Source organism: Pipistrellus hanaki (genome assembly GCF_964339955.1).
Source record: "Pipistrellus hanaki genome assembly, chromosome: 1".
Lineage (NCBI taxonomy): Eukaryota > Metazoa > Chordata > Mammalia > Chiroptera > Vespertilionidae > Pipistrellus > Pipistrellus hanaki.
Window position 1 is genome coordinate 51713298 of NC_140503.1, and position 20919 is coordinate 51734216.

Consider the following 20919-nt stretch of genomic DNA (forward strand, 5'->3'; position numbering starts at 1 on the left):
GGTTAGGTTTTGTTAAAGAGCCAGGATCCATTTTATGAAAAGAGAGTGAAGCTACTTTCAAAAAATGAAAACATGAAACGTTTATTAGATAGCACATTGAAAATCAATTGAATGGAGTATTAAAACAAATGCCAATATTTTATTTTTTTAAAAAATATATATTTTGTTGATTTTTTACAGAGAGGAAGGGAGAGAGCTAGAAACGTCGATGAGAGAGAAACATCGACCAGCTGCCTCTTGCACACCCCCAGTTGTGCCCACAACCCAGGTACATGCCCTTGACCAGAATTGAACCTGGGACCTTTCAGTCCGCAGACTGATGCTCTACCACTGAGCCAAACCGGTTTCATTTAATTTTAAATATATATATATATATATATATATATATATATATATATATATATATATATAATTCATTGATTTTTTACAGAGAGGAAGGGAGAGAGCAAATGCCAATATTTTAAAGCTGTAGATGTTGAAGGAAAACATTCAATAATTTACTAGAGCAGTGGTTGGCAAACTCATTAGTCAACAGAGCCAAATATCAATAGTACAAAGATTGAAATTTCTTTTGAGAGCCAAATTTTTTAAACTTAAATTTCTCCTAATGCCACTTCTTCAAAATAGACTTGCCTAAGCCATTATATTTTGTGGAAGAGCCACACTCAAGGGCCCAAAGAGCCGCATGTGGCTCACGAGTTGCAGTTTGCCAAATATAGTACTAGAGGGTATATCTTCATAGTCACAGAAAAATGATAACACGAATCTTTTTCATTCTTGATTTTTGGGATATTGACATATTGAAAATTACTCTAAAATAAATAACACATAAAACATTTCTTACTCAAACAAAGCATGAGATGTAATTATGGTTAGTTTAGAAACTCGTTCAGTAAATAGTCAAGGACAACATGTAAAAAATACATCTCATAGGAGAGGATTCTTATATCTCAGAGGCATACAGCATCTTTGGGAAAAGAAGGTGCTTTCTTAGCAGCAAAATAAGATCAGATCAAGCAAGATGATAAGAACGGAGAGTGTGGGATTTTGTGGAATAAGGCAAATGGATAGGCTAAGGGGCAGTGGATAAAAAGCAATTCAGAAGAAAACAAGGGGACACATAAAACTAGCCCTTGGAAATGGAAGCCTGTAACTCATTATAGGAGCTTGATTAAAGGGAAGATAATATTATTTTTAATGTAGTAGTTTGAGCGGCAAAAAAAATAAATAAATTAATAAATAAAAAATAAGTAGGTACAGCTAATAGGGTCCTAGCTGAAGTGAAGGATAGGACTGCTATGTTATCATGAGAGGGACCCTGGCCCTGGTAAATCAGGAAGCAAACACATGGAGAGAGTGGTCCTAAGAACAAGAAGAGCTCTAATGACTGGGACTAGGTCCCAAGGACAAAGTGAATTCAGAAATTATGGAGACTTGGTTCTAATCTATTTTAAAGGTTGCTGAAGTTTTCAAATCTTCTGCAGCAAGCATATGTATGCATTTTCCTATTATAATAAAACATATGCTCATTGTAAACGTTTATAAAGCACAAATTTTTAAAAAAAAAATAAAGTTTTTAATTTTTCAAAGTTAGGAATGGTTTGTATCTCTTTTTCCCCTTATTTATAGTTAGGACGAGATACTTGCAATTAGGGAAAAAGAACATTTTTATATTAATAAAGTGATTCAAGAAAAGGATGCTGTTTTTACTGTGCACAGAAACTGTTTTAATCTGTGGAAATGACAGTAGGAGAAATGCTTTGATTCTGGTAAACCACTGTAGCCACGTACAAACCATAGACTACAAAGTGGAGGGTGCTCACATTTTGGACAAATATTTTGTTAAGGATTTCTGACCCAGGAAATTGGAATATAAGGCGAGTTGCCTCAATATGCCACTTTTTGAATAATTAGGACACTGGAAGGAAATGAATTGCCTTTTCTATATGAGGAAATTAAAATGAGTCCAGGAAATAAAGAAATCAGGCCTCCTGCCCAGAGCAGTGACTAGTGTTTTTAGACCATCAATATTCCAATCTACCAACTGTTAGTACTGAGGACAGGAACACGGCTTATCTACCTCTATCTGCCATGTGGCTTTTCTCTTTTCCTCCCTATGACGGCAACCAGTGACTTGGGTAATGGTCTATTTTCCTCTTCAGCCTTGGGTTTCCCTCATGGAATTATGAAAACATTCCTAGCCTCAAAAATTTTTGCACTCTTTTGAAATATTTGATGTGTGCTTACTGCATGCTTTTTAGAAAAAATAATTATTTCTGTTCTACAAGTATCATCTTATTATTTCTGGACAAAGTCATCAGAAACATTTGCAGAGCAAAGATTAGGTGCGTGCCCTTTAAAATTTGTTATAAACATGAAGTCAGAATAATAGTAGAATACAGGGTGGGGCAAAATACAGTGTAGGCTTACAGTTGTAATTACACAAAACACATAATGTCTTTCTGTGTTATTATTCATTAATTATTGTATTACTTCCCATATGGACAACTGTAAACCTACTTTTGCCCCACTCTGTAAGTTCCTGAGTGTAAAATCAGACATAATTTAGGGCTGATTTACTCATCAGAATCATCACACACAATTATAGAAGCTAAAATTACTCAGGTAAATTGCTTTTTGTTGGATAAAATACAAATAGAGACTAAAAGTTATGTAGTTATCCATGGAAGACTACTAAGTAATTTGTTTTTACTTCACAGGTTATTTTATAACAGATACTAATTATCACTGACATAGTAACTTGCAGGATGAGTCCAAATGAAAAAGGCAGAACAATAACAAAGTGGGTAATTAAATAATTCAAGGAGAGTAGAAGATGGGATGTGCCCTATATTATGACAGAACATGGTCTGAAAAGGAATTAAGGTAGATCTGTCATGTACTATAAGTATCAGTTTTTATCCAATTTAAACTTTAAATTAAAATGTATATATAAATAATGGAGGTGACAAATGATGAGTAATTTCTTAAAAATAAAGCCAAATATAATGTGAATTCCTCCACTGGGGGCAACTTTAGTAATTTTAACATGGAATTTTACTTGGGGTAGGGATTGTGTTCTTACAAATATTCTTTTTCTTTTTTTTAAGCCTTAGGGCATATGATTTAAGGAGGTTTTCTTTTTTTTTTTTCTTTATTGATTAAGGTATTACGTATGTGTCCTTATTCTCCCCCTCCCATTGCCCCCCAACTCCCACCACTCATGCCCCCCCCCCCCACATGTCTGTATCCATTGGTTAGGCTTCTTTGCATGCACACAAGTCCTTTGGTTGATCTCTCCCCCTTACCTCCACCCTCCCCTACCTTCCCTCTGAGGTTTGAAAGTCTGATGGATGCTTCTTTTTCTCTGGATCTGTTTTTGTTAATCTGTTTATATTGTTCATTATATTCTATAAATGAGTAAGATTATGTGATATTTATCTTTCTCTGACTTGCTTATTTCACTTAGCATAATGCTCTCCAGGTCCATCCATGCTGTTGTAAATGGTAAGAATTACTTCTTTCTTACTGTCGTGTAGCATTCCATTGTGCAAATGTACCACAGTTTTCTAATCCACTCATCTGCTGATGGGCACTTAGCCTGTTTCCAAATCTTGGCCATTGTAAATTGTGCTGCTATGAACATAGGGGTGCATACAACCTTTCTGATTGATATTTCTAGTTTCTTGGGATATATTCCTAGAAGAGGGATCACTGGGTCAAATGGGAGTTCCATTTTTAATTTTTTGAGGAAACTCCATACTGTTCTCCACAGTGGCTGCACCTGTCTGCATTCCTACCTGCAGTGCACAATGGTTTCTTTTTCTCTGAATCCTCTCCAGCACTTGTTGATGGTTGATTTGTTAATGATAGCCATTTTGACAGGTGTGAGATGATACCTCATTGTCATTTTGATATGCATCTCTCGGATAATTAGTGACTTTGAGCATGTTTTCATGTCTCTTGGCTTTCCTCTGTCCTCTTCAAAAAGTATCTATTTAGGTCCTTTGCCCATTTTTTGATTGGGTTGTTTATTTTCCTTTTGTTAAGTTGTATAAGTTCCCTGGAAATGTTGGAGATTAAACCGTTATCGGTGATAACATTGGCAAACATGTTCTCTCATGCAGTGGGCTTTCTTGTTGATTTGTTGATGGTTTCTCTATTTGTAAGGGAGTTCTTACAAATATTCTGACAGAGGCCATGGAAGAGCAGGAATAGGGGTTAGGATATTGTACAAGGAAGAGAGGGAAGGGGATAACTATCCACTTTAGAGAGACCTCATTCTGCTGTTTTTTTTGTGTGACCAAGCAAAACCAGACATTTAGCCATAGAAATTTGTGTGATGCAAACAGTTAACAATAACTAACATTTACTACATGTTTATGTATCAAAAATTGTTGAAGTGCTTTCTATTTGTTATCTTATTTTATTCCCCCAATAATGGCTCTAGAAATATAAGTACATTCATTTTACATATTGGAAAACTTATCTGACAACATGGCAGACTAAGTAAATAAAACCTACTTGAGATGTATTGGAAAAAAGATTTAATATGTAAAAGAGTAAAAAAGAAATAGATTCCCCAGATACCTGAAATAAAAAAGAAAAAAAGAAAAAAGAAATTTGCCGAAACTGGTCTGGCTCAGTGGGTAGAGTGTCGGCCTGTGGACTGAGAGGTCCTGGGTTTGATTCTAGTCAAGGGCACATCCCCAGTAGGGGGTATGCAAGAGGCAGCTGATAGATGTCTCTCTCATCAATGTTTCTAACTCTCTATCCCTCTCTCTTCCTCTCTGTAAAAAATCAATTAAAAAAATTAAAAAAAAAGAAAAGAAACAATGTCAGAATTACAAAAGTTGTTTCTGTGGAAACCCAAGAGATGATTTTGCAACTCAGTTAAAACCCATGAGCTGGAAACTTGAGGTTTCCAGACCACTTCCAGAAATGATATTTAAACTTGCCTTCCTTCTAATGTGGACAGAGAGGGTAGTAATGGGAGCCTAAGTATTTTCAGATCTTTATTTATGTTTTTTTTCAGACAGAATTATTAACTATTTTATTTTTAAATCTAAATTGTTGAAAGTATTACATATGTCCCTTTTTTTTTCTCCCATTGACCCCCTTATAGCTCATCAGTGGCCCCTGCCCCAGGCCTTCACCACCCTATTATCTGTGTCCATGGCTTATGCATGCAAGTTCTTTGGTTAATCTCTTCCCACCCATCCAGCCACCACAGCCTACCCTCTGAGATTCAACAGTCTGTTCCATGCTTCTATGCCTCTGGACCTATTTTGTTCAACAGTTTATTTTGTTCATTAGACTTTAAATTTTGAGAAATAAAGTATGTTTATTAAACATTTAAGAAATATATTAACTATATTAAGAGAAATAGTATAAATAATCCATTTGATGGAGAAGAGGGAAAATAAAGAAAACTCAATCTATACAAAGGAAGATTGGAAAAGAGATAAAAAGAGACAATAAAATTTTTAAAAGAAATAGCACAAAGCACAAATATAAGTATAAACTAACTGAATTTATCTGTAAAAAGATAACTCCTCAAATTGAATTTAAAAAATTAAGCAGAATATTTATGAGATACACATACAGCATTAAGATATTTAAAAAGGGGCTAGAAAATATATCAAGAAAATATTCACCTAATCAATCTAGTGCAGCTGCATTAATATCACATAGAATATATTTAAAGGAAAAACATCTAAAAGATAAGCTTGTTAGCAAAACTGAATGAAACAGTTTATTAGTAGTATAGAACTCCCAAAATTAATGTACCCAACAAGAAAGGCTTCATATGGGATATCTACAAAATTGATTATGTAATAAGCCATAAAAAACAATTCTCAATTAAATACTACAGACTGTGCATACAGTCTATGTCCTCTGAACACAATCCAGTAATGAAAACTAAACCCATATGACTTATCTTTGGAGGATAAAAAAAATTTCTATGCAATTGATAAGCCAAAATACTAATCAGTGGATCATTTATGAAATAATCATATGACAATAGTAAAAGCATTATATATATTAATATATAACTTGTTTGATGCAACTAAAGTGAACTGAAAAGAAAATGAATAACTTTAAATGCATATGTTAATAAAGAAAAAAGGAAACTATGTTAAAATAGACAAGTGTGATAAGAAATAGACATAAAATATTTAAGACAGGAATAAGAAAGAAAATGAGGAAGAAATACACAGGATAGAAATATTCTCTTTCGAAAACTGAGCCATGAATGCCTAAGTGTATGTATTATTGTTATTTATTTCCTTTACTTATTTTGTGAATATTTTCTGTATGTATGCAATAGTTGATAACAAAGAAAATTAATAAACTACATGTCCAACTTAATAAGTTACAAAAGTAGCATCAGAATGAATACAAAGAGAATAGAGGATGAATCTAAACATTACAAGAACGGAAATAAGCAAAATAGATAACAAAGAAACACTGTGGAGTCAATAAAACAAATTCCAGATACATCTCTTACAGTACAGATTTTACAAAAGATAGAAAGTATAAAGGTGAGAAGATAAAAACAGCATTAGCATTTCTATCTCATAATATGATTATCTGAATAATTTGGTGGTATTAAATTAGAACATTTAGGGGGGGAAAGGACAACTTTCTGGGAAAAAGTATCAAAATTGACTCAAGAAGAAATGTTTTTTTTTTTAAAAAATGGATAGGATTATTATATTAAATAATTGATTCAGTTGTCAAATAGCTTTCCTAAGAAAATAAAAATGGCTTTAGTAGCAAGTTTTGCCAGTCTTTCAAATTATAGCAGCATTTATTTCACGCAAACCATTGCAGAGAAGTGACAAAAAGGAAATTTCTCAACTTGCTTTATGAAGCTGACTTATTATTGATGCCTAAATTGCTCAAATACACAGTAATCAAAGGCCATTGGAACATAGATACAAAAATCTTATATAATTCACAAACATATGAGAAAATCAAGGTCAAGAGAGTTTCTGTAACTTGATCAAGTCTCCATAGCTAATGGTAAGGTGGCCCAACATCTATCTCAAGCCAATGCCTGTGATCTTTGGAAGAAGGACAAAAGCAGAACCAATAGCAACACTTCCAGATGAGATAGTGCTTAAATTTGGTGTCATTACTGGTTTCCTTGTAATCAGACCCTCAGCTGCCAAGTGACAGGGAAACTTTGAACTTAGCATACACCCTGGATACCTCAACACAAGTCCTGCCCTGCTTCACTGACTGTCACCTGTTCTGCCTGGCAAGGCATTTTTTAATTCTCATAAATTGTGAGATAAGTATTATGACTTTCATTTTAAGAATGAGGTGAACAAGTCTCAGGGAGTCAAGGAGCACCAATAAGAAACAAGCTTTCAGAGGTAGTAAGAGGTAGAGCTGGGTTGTAATTCAGGCCCATTTCACTCCAATATTTGTTCATGTGGCTTGTAAGGGCCTCTGTTCCTGAGCAATAGTCCAGAGCACCCACGTGTATGTGAGCCTAAAACATCTGGATTACACCCCAGAGCAGACAGGTGTTCTCACCAGCTTCAACCCTTCATGTTATCTCTCTAGTATAATGCTAGGAATATGACCCAGGTCTGATCTCCTGATTAGTCCCATACCTAGCTCTTGTAAGTCCTTTTGTGGCCCTGAATCCCATTACTGGAAGAAGGACCCACAGTCTCCTAGACCAGTGGTCGGCAAACTGAGCTCATGAGCCACATGTGGCTCTTTGGCCCCTTGAGTATGACTCTTCCACAAAATACCACATGTGGGCACACATGTACAATGCAATCGAAACTTCGTGGCCCATGCTCAGAAGTTGGTTTTTGGCTCTCAAAAGAAATTTCAATGGTTGTACTGTTGATATTTGGCTCTGTTAACTAATGAATTTGCCTACCACTGACCTAGACAAACCAACCCTTACTTAGAATGAAAAATCCTGGAAGCATGCCTATAGACCAGACTCCTGAACAGGATCATAAACCCAGATAGAAAAAAACAAGGTTCCAGAATTCTTTTTAGGCTTGGTGAATTGTATTTCTCATTCTGCTTGAGTTTCTATAACTCCTGCCTGCTAGAAGATTCCATCATGACCTGCAACAACAGTCTAAAACATAGTATTTCACCTCCCTTACCACTATCCTATCTAATAAAGAGGGGATGTGCTAATTGACCATCAAGCCCTCATAAAAATGGCGGCGCTCACAGCCAATGAGGTGGGAATATGCTAATTGACTGCTGCACCCTCAAAGATGGTGGTGCCCATAGCCACAAAATGGCGCTGCCCAGTCCCCTCAGCCAGAGTCCACTAGTCCTTTCAGATCCACCAGGGGGGTGGCAGGCGCATGGTGTGGCCAGACCCACCCTCAGTCCCCCAGCCACTAGGGCTGGCCCAAGGCTCAGGTAACCAGGAATGGCTGAGGCTTGCACTGTTGGCAGTGGCAGCAGCAGAGGTGTGATGGGTGCATCGCCTTCCTCTGATCACTTGGTCACCTTCCACCCTTGGGGGCTCCTAGACTGTGAGAGGGGGCAGACTTGACTGAGGAATTCCCCCCTTCAGTGCATGAATTTTCAAGCACTGGGCCTCTAGTGTGTGTGTGTGTGTGTGTGTGCCTGTGTGTGTGTGTGTGTGTAATTTTATTGTTCAATTACTGTTTGCATTGACTATTATTTTGTATTAGTTTCCAGTGTACAACATAGTGGTTAGAAAATTATATACTTCATAAAGTGCTTCCCCAAATAGTTCCAATACCCACTTGCATCACACATAATAGTTATTACAATATTACTGACTATATTCCCTAGCTGTACTTTACATCCAGGTAACTATTTTGTAACTACCAATCTGTACTATTCAACCACATCACCCTTTTCACTCAGTTTCCCGAACCCTGACACTTCCAGCAACCACCAGTCTGTTCTCTGCCAGCTCCCCTCCTCCTATATCAAAGCCTCATGAGAGCAGAGATTTCAGCTGAGTTGTTGACTGTCTTATTTCCAGAACCTGAAACAATGCTTGACACATAGTAGTCAATTAATATTTCTTTAATTTTGAATGGCTCTACTTTGATTGTCCCACTGTTGAGTCCACACTGAGGAAACACGCTTTGAGCAAGGGCAAAGCTAGGTAGTCTAGTACAAGACAAACTATTATTCCTGTATATAAATATTAGATTGCTATCTCTTTTTGCATTGTTAAGCCAGATGAAATGGTTCAGAGACCTTAATCCATGTGCCCTGATCAGGAATCAAACTGTGACCTCCACTCTACCACTGTACCACACATGCTGAGCTCTTCTTAGGTTCTTATAGCAATGAGTATTTGTACTTCGTACCAATTACCATATTTTAAAGTATAAAAATAAAGGAATAGTGTAGGAATCTACACTAATAAAAGTGTAAGGTGCAAATTGACCATACCTTTGCGATACCCGCCAGCCAATCAGGAGTGAATATGAAAATTGACCCAACAAAGATGGAGGGCTAATTTGTATAAGCAGGCGCCAAGCTGCCGGGCGGGGTGTGACTCTTGTGTCATTGCTGTGGTGATGGCACAGGCATTCTGCATTGCCGCAGCCGCTCCGGGGCTTCTGGGCAGAGTGGGAAGGTAAAAAGGCAGCTCTGGGCCAGAGCAAAAAGGCGGCTGGGCCTGAGCAGAGACAGCCAGGGAAATGAAGGTCCATTCTTACATGAATATTCGTGTATTGGGCCTCTAGTATATCAATAAAAATCCTTGACCTTGATTATTTCCTCAAAAGCAAGAGACTAGACACTCAGCAGGCAATTATGGGTCTTTATCATACAGAGGATGTTTACATTCTCTTACATCCAAATTATATTCAAAATGTTAGATGGTTTCCCAGGACCCTGGGAAAGCAGCCAAAGTATTTCAATTCCCTGGCACATTAGAAAATGTTTGAACTTGCCATTACACTCAGATATTCAAACAAACATGTATTGCTTTGCTGATGTATGTTGAGACTGGGGAGTTTGCTGATAAGACCTAGGAAATTTGAGCTTTTGAAAGATGACAATGACAAGAAGAGAATGAAAAAATATAAATAATAACGTTTACAGTAAATATCAAGGGTATAGAAATTCATAACAAGTAATGTTTTTGAAAAAAAAAATTCTATCAGAATGACAAAATCACTAACATTGAGAGAGGTAGAGTATATTAATTTCCATACGAAAAGGACACAGATACATTGTCTTGAGGGAAAGCCTCAGAGGTGTCTGTGCAGGATGGAGCTACATTTCACAACATCCACTGCACATGAGAATCACCTGAGAGTTTTCAAAACTATGCAGGCTACACTTGAAGCCAATTAAAGCAGAATCATAGGGAATGAGACCCACACAGAGGTGGCATGTTTTAAAGCTCCCCCAGTGAGTCTGAGGAGCCAAATTAAGAATCCCTGACCTAGATATTTGTAGATTACTTGTATCTTCTTTCATTCAGCAAGAATTAAAAAGCTTCTACCTCATGCCAGACAGTGTATAAGCAACACAAATGAAAATATTTAACAACAAACAAAGTATTATGTTACCCTCAGGGATATCAGTCTAAAACTAAAGGATTATGCAAGTTGATTATAAAAATAATAAAATTAAGTGTAGTAAGAAAAATAATAAAGGGAGCCACATGTATTTATTGTTTACCATATTTTAGGTTATTCTGGGTGTTAAACATAGATCCACTCCATTAATCCTCTTATTGTCACCTCACTATACAGATGAAAGAACTCAGGTTTACAGCAGTTACATAACTTGCCAGATACAACAACGGTAATTTAATGGAAGATCTGGGACTCACCCCAAATAGCCCCCACTCTTAAGTATACTATCTTATGGAGGTAGTAATTAAATGCTTTTTTAAATAAGGAAACTAATAGCTCAGCCAGAAGGTGTTTTGGAAAGCCTTCTAAATTAGGCAAAATTTGAGCTATGTAAAATTTTAACAGGACTGTTTTTTTAGAGGGAGAATAAAAGCTAAATTGTGTTAGGATGGAATCACATTTCTAAAGATAGGACATTTTATGCATAGTTGAGCAACAATGGATAATTTGTAGGACAGTGAAGCTGAGGCCTAAGGGAAATTTGTTTTAGGGTCAGACTCTTCCCATCTCCCAGTTACTCCTGGAGTACTGGAACAAACACAGCAAATGACTGCATCAAACAGGATGGTTTTCCCACGAGACTTTGATGGATACATAGCAATGGACTTTGCACCTACCAGTTCCTCATTGTTCAGTGATGTCCTAATCACCATAGCCAGAGAGAGTCCAGATTTCCGGGCAGCCAATGTCTAAAACAGACAGAATTATGAATTATTGGTCCATGAGGTGACTGACTGCTCAGCAGAATGTAAAAATGTAAGAATATAGACTATTGTTCATGTTTTGGTCAATAAGGACCTGCCATTTTCAGTAGCCAGATAATTCATCTAGAATGAGGAATCATAGAACATTAAAGTTGAAAGAGTCCCCTTAGATCGTCAAACCCAACCCCTATTTTATAGATGAGAACACTGAGGTCGATTAAGGCAGGGTAATCAGCTATGGCTTTCAGGCTAGAAGAGGCTTTTAGAATTTTTCTTCCCAAGGTGGTCATGAGCACATCCTGCCTAATAAAGAGGGAATATGCTAATTGACCACCACACCCCCACAAAGATGGCAGTGCCCACAGCCAATAAGGAGGGAATATGCTAATTGACTCCCACAACCACAAGATGGCAACACCCAGTCCCCTCAGCCCTGCAGGGACAGCAGGCACACAGCACAGCTGGGCCCGCCCCCAGTTGTGTCTGGCCGCTCCACACGCCTGCCTCCAGAGTCCCCCAGTCCCCTCAGCCTCCCAGCAGCCCAAGGCCAGCCCAAGGCAGAGGCAAACTTCTGATGGTGGCTGCCCAGCCACCAAGGGCCATCCAAGGCTCAGATAAACAGGGCCGGACAAGGCTTGCACTGCTGGCAGAGGTGGCAGCAGAGGTGTGATTGGGGGTGTCACCTTTCCCTGATAGGTTGGGTCACGTCCTACAGAGGGAGGCCAGAGGCAGCAGCAGCAAGGGTATGATTGGGGTGGTGCCTTCCCTTGATCGGCTGGTCGTCTCCCACAGAGGGAGGCCAGAGGCTAGAGTCCTATGGGGAGCAGGCCTAAACCATCAGTAGGACATTCCCTGAGGACTTCTGGACTGTGAGAGGGCAGGCCAGAATGAGGGAGTCCTCCCCCCAAGTGCATAAATTTTCATGTACCGGGCCTCTAGTATACAGAAAAAAAAAACTCATCAGTACTATAGGAAACTTTGGAAATCAGAAGTTCTATATGGGAATATTAGATCTGCTCTCCCATTAGAAGCTACAAGAAGTCATAGTAGAGTAATGCATCTGGTAATAAATACATCTCTTTGTAGCTACAAAGCCAGGCATCCAGATCAAATTCAGCACAATCCTAAGTGAGAGAAGACTCACTCTCCTCCCATCTCCACCACTACTTTGTAAAACAATTAGGGCCTACATCCAAGGGTTTATCGAAGATTATCATCCATCTCAGACACCTCCTGTCCCTAAAGTAATTCTTTACCGTATTTTAGTCTGTACCTGTTTACATAAGTTGGTCTGTCTTTCACAATTGAACTAGATGTTAAATTCTTGGAGAGCCCAAACATATTATTTTTGAAGGTCTCTCTTTATTTTCCTAACTTGCCCACTTTTATTCCATGAATAAGTGTATTGTACATTTGAGAAAACTGGCAAATAGTAATTAAATAAATAATCACTTACCATAGCCTGAAGATTCCATGTGTCAGAGAAAACAAAGTATACATAATTAGACGTAAGAAAGGTGAGAAAAGAGTATAATGATGTTAAATAAACCTAACACTTTGAAATAACATCCACACTACAATGGCAGGATTCTGAGCTAATGGGACAGAGATAGATAGCATGCTTTTCAGAAAAAGATCTTTCCAGGCAGGATTGTATCTTTCTACTTTAAAACTAAAGTGATGGCTTTCAGATGAAGGTTTTCATAGCAAAATTAAAAAGTATTGATATCACCATGACTGGCGTGGCTCAGTTGGTTGAACATCATCCTGTACATTGAAAGGTCATGGGTTCATACCCAGGTTGTGGGTTTGATCCCCTGTTGGAGCACATGTGGGAGGCAACAGATGGATGTTTTGCTCTCATATCAATCTTTCGCTTTCTCTCATTTCCTCTACTTTTCTCTCTCTCTCAATTCAATAAAGGCATGTCCTTGGGTGAAGATTAAAAAGAAGTTACTTATACAAAGAAATTTTGGTTTCTCTGAGACAAAATATATTTTTATGTCATAAACTGTTAAGAATATGCCTCCAGAAAAAATGTGAAGACATTGTGGATGTCAGAAAACATTCTTTATTATGCTGATGGGCTATTTGTTTTCATAATCTAATACAGAACATTATTAATTCTTTGCATCTCTAGATGTTCCCCAGTATATCTCATTATAGGAGAGCTTGAGTTACTCAGAGTTATGTTCAGGGCTAATGACTGTTATAATGACTTGGGAGCCATGGTTTTCTTTAGGCCATGGAACAGTTTATTAATTTGGCTAGACTTGATATTAACAGAATAGAATAAAAATGATTAATATTATCTGCTTGCTTTATAAATGTTAAAGACTACTGAGTTAAGGTGAATAACTTCAAATCAACCCTTGAACAGCAAATTAAACTTGTGGTCATTCATAACATGGAACACATCCAAGCCAGTTGCAGCAGCTTGCTTGACATGCTGTGTGACTTCTTTTTGCTCAATTATAGGGTCATTTTAACTCCATTTGTAATTTCAACTAATATACAGAGCTGTCAAAAGGTTAGAGTTATTTTCTCCACCTAATAGATTTTAAAGAAATAATAAATATAACTAGAATCCAGCTTCTTATATGTTCAATTCTATAAAATATTTACAGGTCAGTTATTTAATGAGAAGGACAATATGACACCTAATAAAGACAAAGAGAACACATGCAATCAAAGAGAATTCAGCGGGAGTGACTTACCACATCTCGTACAAGAGGCAAAGTTTTTTTCCTTCGGAGATCTGGCATACTGTCAATACCATAAAGTCCCCACCCAGCCCTGATGGAGGGAAAAAGAAATTATTTCAATGAGCAATTGACTTCCTAGAAGAAAGATCCCAGTGTTCATAAGTTAAAAAGCTGTGAAAAAGGTTAAATAGAGCCCTGGTCAGTTAGTTGGAGCATTGCTATATACCCTGAAAGGTGGTGTCTTCTATTTACGGTCAGGATACATACCAGGTTGTGGGTTTGATCCCCAGTTGGGGCACATACAGGAGGAACAGATTGATGTTTCTCTCTCCCTTCTTCTCTCTAAAATCAATAAACTACGAAAGTTTCAATGTATGAAATATCCAAAAAGAGAAATAATCACTATGTGTGGTAGCTAGAGTCTCTAATGATTATTTCTCTTTTTGGATATTTCATACATTGAAACTTTAAAATATTTGCAGCCTGTTTTGATGCACTGTTTTATTTTCAATATCACAGGTAGGATAATAAAAATTGTTAGGTCTATGGATCTTTGTACCAAACAATTTGGTGCAAGTTTGATCTGCTTGCAATGGTAACAATACACACACACACACACACACACACACACACACATACACACACAGTAAAATATATGTTATATTTTATACCATGGTATATATTTGTGTTTAATTTTCACAGATTAAACTGAAAAGTGGCACCTCAAGGTTATACATTGAAAAAATTTGTGATTATGCTAATACAATAATTTATACTTATCATAATTTATCCACAGATAAAATGCACAGATTAAATTAATTTGTTATAGAATAATGTTCACTGCACTATTTTTGTAATAGAAACAATAGCTATACAACCTAAATATTCAGCAATGGCATATTGATTAGATGAGTTATTATATATTATACAATGGGAAGAACCCAATAATTAGGATGAATGAAATAAATCTTTGTGTTTATATGAAAAAATACTCAAAATATATTATGTTTAAAAAAAACACTCTACAATTTTGCATGTTAGTAAACTTAGTATGATCCCAAGTGTGTGTATATATGGACATGGAAAATATGTAGAACAATATTCATCTAATTAGTAACTACAGTTATCTATGTAGAGTGAAATTAGTGAGAGAAAATGAGAAGACTCTTACTATGTTATAAATTTGGTTATGGTCATGTTTTTATAATAAACATATGCAATTTTTGCAATTTAAAATATATTAATAGTTATGCTTATTAAAATGAGTTTAATACATTGAATTTAAATTTTATTCCATTAAAACTAGTTTTTTTATGCAACCAAAATGATGCTAAAATACATATAATAGCTTATCCTTATGCTCACCTAATATGCAAAATTTTGCTAACCTCCACTTTAGAGTCAGCCTTTTTTAAAATTGATTTTAGAGTGTGGAAGAGAGGAGAAAGAAATAGAAACATCAATGATAAGAGAGACTCATGATCAGCTACCTCCTGCATATCCCCATTGGGGATCGAGCCCACAATCTGGGCATATGCCCGACCAGGAATCTAATGGTGAATTCCTGGTTCATGGGTCGACATTCAACTAGTGAGCAACACTGTCCAGGCTAGAGTCAGCGTTTTCACTAGGAAAAACACAATCCATAACTCTGGTTTTTAGGTGGGCAGCTCTACCATTGGAACAGGCTACCACAACATTTTATAGTCTAGTTTTCCACTGACACAGAGATGGCCTCTTTGCTCTTGTGCTTGGCTTAATGAAGGGAGACCTTTGTTTCATTGGATTTTTCTTAGTAGCCATTGTCTTAACTCCAGTATTTGAGTTGTGTCAATTATTAGCTTGTTGATCTTGGACAATTTATTAAATGCATCATTCAACCCTTGCAAAATATTAATTAATAAAAGAAAAATATCAATAAAGATAAAAGGGTAACAAAGTAGTAATAATGCCAACAACATATATGCTTGAAAACAAAGATCAAATGTGGTGATAAATGTACAATATTAAAACCATTTCCCATGAGTAAGATAGATGTCAATGATGAACGAATTATGCTTAAGGTCAGGCACTCCAACTAAGAGTTCCCTTAGTTTAGTATAATACATGGAGTACAGGAAAAGAATATTGTGGGAAAGAGATTGTGAAAAAGAAAAGAAAAAAGAGAATGCAAGGAGAAAATGTAGGCTGGAAAACAATGGTTGTAGGAGATGACATTTCAGATACTGCCCAACACCTATCCTATGAGAAAGGACTTAATATAGTTTCCATCATTGCCAGAACAACGCCAATTAACATTCTCTAGCCCAAGTGCTATAATGGTCACATGACAGTCAAAGATTAAGAATTGGCGTAACAAATGAGAATCACTGGCAGCATGCTCTTATGGACTGCAAGAAACTGCAGAGTGGAGCAGAGAGAAATAGTGATTTTTATTTTGTCTTCTCAACACCCATCCTCAGAAAATGAACCAATCTCTCTATGAGCATAACTTCTTGCTTCCCTCCTACCCTCTTTCACATTCTTCCCCTCTTTTTGCCAGTTCAAGTTTGACCCTCCCACATACAAAATATTAAATAAAAGAGAAAAGGATTATTGAAGGGGGTTTTGTTCTCAGAAAGAAAGGATTTTTTCAGTATGGGTCTAGTAATAATTAATGTCGTTTTTAAACATTCGTTTAAAATCTTGCTTGGCGTTGACTTGTATTGACATAACCTTCAAACACGTGATATCTACAGAACGTGTGAAGTGCAATTAACAAGTTTTGCTTGAAAAAGTTTGTGTTTGGTTTGTTTTTTGTTGCAAAACTAGGGCTAAGAAGATGGCGGATGAAGAGCATATTCGGCACTGCATGCTTTACGAGTTCCAATTAGGAAGAAAAGCAAGTGAGGCTGCAAAAAACATCTGTAGTGCTCTTGGTCAAGATGCAGTTAGCGCCAGAAAATGCCAGCGTTGGTCTGAGAAATTTCGCGAGGGAAATTTTTCGTTAGATGACAAGAGTGGTCGAGGCCGTGTGTCCAATTTTGATCAAGAAGCTCTTCAAGCTCTTTTGGTACAAAATCCTCAAATTACCCAACAAGAGCTTGCAACAACTTTAAGTTGTTCACAAAAAACAATTTCCAATCAATTGCGTGCACTTGGCAAAGTCCAAAAGTTTGGAAAATGGGTTCCTCATGAGTTGACCGACAACAGCCATAATCAAAGAGTCACAATTTGCAGTTCGCTCCTCTCTCGTCAAAACCGTTTGCCGTTTTTAGGCAAATTGTTACCGGAGATGAAAAATGGGTGCTGTATGTTAATTTGAAAAGGTGGCCTCAATGGTTGGACAAAAATGAGGCTCCGCAGCCCACGCCAAAACCTGACTTGCATGCGAAAAAAGTGATGTTGTGTGTTTGGTGGAATTTTAAAGGAATTCTTCATTATGAACTTTTACCATCTAACCAAACCATTACAAGTGCAGTGTATAGTGCCCAATTGGAAAGGTTAGCCCAAGCTTTAAGAGAAAAAGAACCCGCGCTGATTAATCGGAAGGGCGTAATTCTTCACCACGATAACGCACGACCGCATACTGCAAGAATCACTGCTGAAAAACTGCACCAGTTGGAATGGGAAGTTCTCCCTCAACCTGCATATTCTCCTGATATTGCCCCTTCTGATTACCATTTGTTTCGTTCTTTGCAAAACTTTCTTCTTGGAAAAAAATTTAATAATGAAGAATGCCTCAAAAATGCATTGACCAAATTTTTTGCATCAAAATCACAAGAATTTTACAACAGAGGGATTAAAATGCTTCCTGAGCGTTGGGCACAAGTAGTAGAAAACAATGGCAACTATATTGTTTATTAAATTTTGTTGTATTGTTTAAATAAATTCGATTTAAAAAAGGTATTAGAAAACGACATTAATTATTACTAGACCTAATATTTGCTCTAATTTAAAGCTCTGATTCCAAACAGTTTCTACTTTTTCCCCTCTGTGAACAGAAATAATAATGGCACAAAGTAGGCATTAATAAATGTATTTCCACATTACTTGGAAATCATACTAACTGCCCTCAAGTGTTTTAAAATGTTTTGACTCCTAAATAATGTGAATTTAATAACTATGTAAAGAGACACTGAATTGTGATAAAGGTTGAGAAAGTGATTTATACACTGCAGAGTGTTATAAGAGTTGTGCGTTTTCTTTCCATCAATAATGATTTATTTTTTTATGTTTCCTTCTCATGGAACTTCATTCAAATCCACAAGTACACCAAGAATCTTGAGCAACTCCGTAGACTCACAAACTCAGGAATCAGTTGAACCTATGCTTTGTAATTTGTAAAATTTCAATGCAGTAAAAAAAGTTCTCTTAACTTTCCGGTAACCGCAAAAGCGCTCTCTATCATGTTTTGTTTTTCTATAATTTTACATTTTCATCATTCATATGAGAACTTAATATAAACATATACTTTCATGGGCTTATCTATCAAGTAACAGGCTTTTATTTTAACCTTGAATATTAAAAAAAAAAAATAGCCTGCCCTTCTCATGAGTAGAGAACAGCTTGGTAAATGCTGCAAAGTTCCACAAAATGTAAAATATATGTGTAATATTTATTAAGAGACCTCCTAACCAGGAGAGATCTGAGATAAATTAAATAACAAAACATGGTGAATACTGAAAATGTCAGTAGAAAAATAAATCACCGACTTTCTAGGCAAGAGTTAAAATTCAGGGATATTTATCCAGGAACTTAAATCCAGAAGAAATTAGCTAGACAAAATGGTGAGGAGGTGAAGAATCTTCTACACAGGCAGCAGCAGACAAGTAACTCTGATAGTAAGATCTGATTCTCTGAAAGCTGTTTGATTTCATCCCTTTGGGGCAGGGGTCTTCAAACTACGGCCCGCGGGCCACATGCGGACCGCAGAGGAGTCTGATCCGGCCCGCCAGGTTTTTTGGGCAGTGAGCGCAGCCGAGGTGTTACAGTAGGAATTAGTAGTTCATATAGTCCGGCCCTCCAGCTCTCAGAGGGACCGTGATCTGGCCCCCACTTTAAAAAGTTTGAGGACCCCTGCTTTGGGGTATAGCTGATTGCATTAGGCTGATCCTAACTATAGCCAGCAAACTAGCTAAGCCTAGATAATATTTATGCAATGCTTACCAGGAACCACATATAATGTTAGCAATTATACAACCTTTACATTCATTACCTCATTTAATTCTTAAAAATCCAGTGAGATATAAATACAATTATTTCTCTAAAATTTTAAATGAGGGAATGGAAGCATAGAATAGTTTAGAATCATCCCCAAGGTAATTATCTAAGTGAGAGACCAGTGGCAGGATTTGAACCTAAGCTCTATGGCTTATCATACCCTACTATTGACAGGATTGGATTAGTCCATATTTATAACAATAAAATGAATTGAAGTTTACAATTAATCCCATTTTACTTTTAATGAAAATAGAGTTCAGCAATTTACCCTGGCTTAAAACTTTGTGGCAAAGTTTAATTTTTATTGAAGCCCTAGTTGTTTGCTCAGTGGTTAGAGAGTTGGCCCAAGGACTGAAGGGTCAAGAGTTAGATTCCAGTCAAAGGCATATACCTCTGTTGCAGGCTTAATCCCCAGCCCTGGTCAGTGTGTGTGGGAGGCAACCAATCAACGTGTCTCTCACACATCCATGTTTATCTTCCCCTTCCTCCTTCCCTCCCTTCCACTCTCTAAAAATCAATAGAAAAAATATCCTCCAGTGAGGATTAATAAAAATAAATTAATTTCCATTGAAAGACTGTCTTACCTCAAAACTTATATGCTTTTTGAAAAAGTGATCGCATAGTGGTTTATCTTATTTATTTTTGAAATTTATCTGTATTGTTGAACGTATTACAGATGTCCCTTTCTTCCCCCCATATTTTAATAACTAAAACAAAATTGTTAGGAGGAAATAAGAAGACTGTCCCAGTTCATCTATGAGTAATTATTTAAAAAATTTTAAACTTATTTCCAAAATAGTATTATCATTGGAAACTAGTCCCAATCTTTCCCAAATAGTTCTTCCTAGCCATTAAGATGTATTCCTTAAGAAAAAAGAGTCTTTCAGACTACAGGGATTGCACATGGGATAAAAGAGACAAGAGATCTACATATCTAGAAAGTCAATGATCACATAAAATTATTATATGGCTAAATTAAATGAGATGTATTCTAACTCAACATTTGTTCTATTACATAGTCTTAATATTTTTATGGCTTATTTATCATTTCTTTGCATATTTATATTAAAATATGTTTACTACATTAATGAAATCTGAGATAAAAGTACATTGTTATATGTCTTGACTGGGGTTCAGTTACAGAACATAGATAATACAAATGATCTAAAGGACATATATTCTGTTCTTTTCAAGATATCTGCTATTTAGATAGAGGAGGGTCAAGTTGATTTTACTAAGTATATTAATTATTATTTTCATTTAAAATTGATCTGGTAATATACTGAATGTATATAGATTGGAAGAGAATTCTCAGATGGCAGCAGGAGAGTATTCCATGAAAGCTATCAAGCAGATTTTCCAAAGGTAGATCTTTCTGGTTATGGAACAAAGGTGTGCTATTTCCACAAGTGGATGGTTGATGGTTACTCATATTCTTAGACCAGCTAATTTTCATTAGAAATAAGAATTGGCAGACACTGTTTATATCCAAGGGAGTTTTTAAATTAATTGAAGGCTATAGGCCTAAAAGAAAACAAATCATTGTGCTTCTGTTGATTTTAGTGTCTCCAAGACAATTATTGGGTAGGACTATATAACTAATCTTTTTTTTTTTTAAGCATTGTGGAACATTAAGGCAAAGAAAAAGATTAAAAATAAATCCCTTTAAATCCCTCTCCT

The 20919-nt window shown here is 36.5% G+C and overlaps 1 protein-coding gene across 1 annotated transcript in view; it reads right to left on the reverse strand.

Annotated features, from left to right (window-relative positions):
• The window catches only part of UNC13C (unc-13 homolog C), a 501491-nt gene that overhangs the window by 282040 nt on the left and 198532 nt on the right, over positions 1–20919 (reverse strand). Inside the window, exons 5-6 of the mRNA XM_084880006.1 lie at positions 14050–14128; positions 11246–11317 (exon numbers count right to left, since the gene is read on the reverse strand). Coding sequence (XP_084736132.1) covers positions 11246–11317; positions 14050–14128 — 151 coding nt within the window. The remainder of the gene's footprint in view (positions 1–11245; positions 11318–14049; positions 14129–20919) is intronic.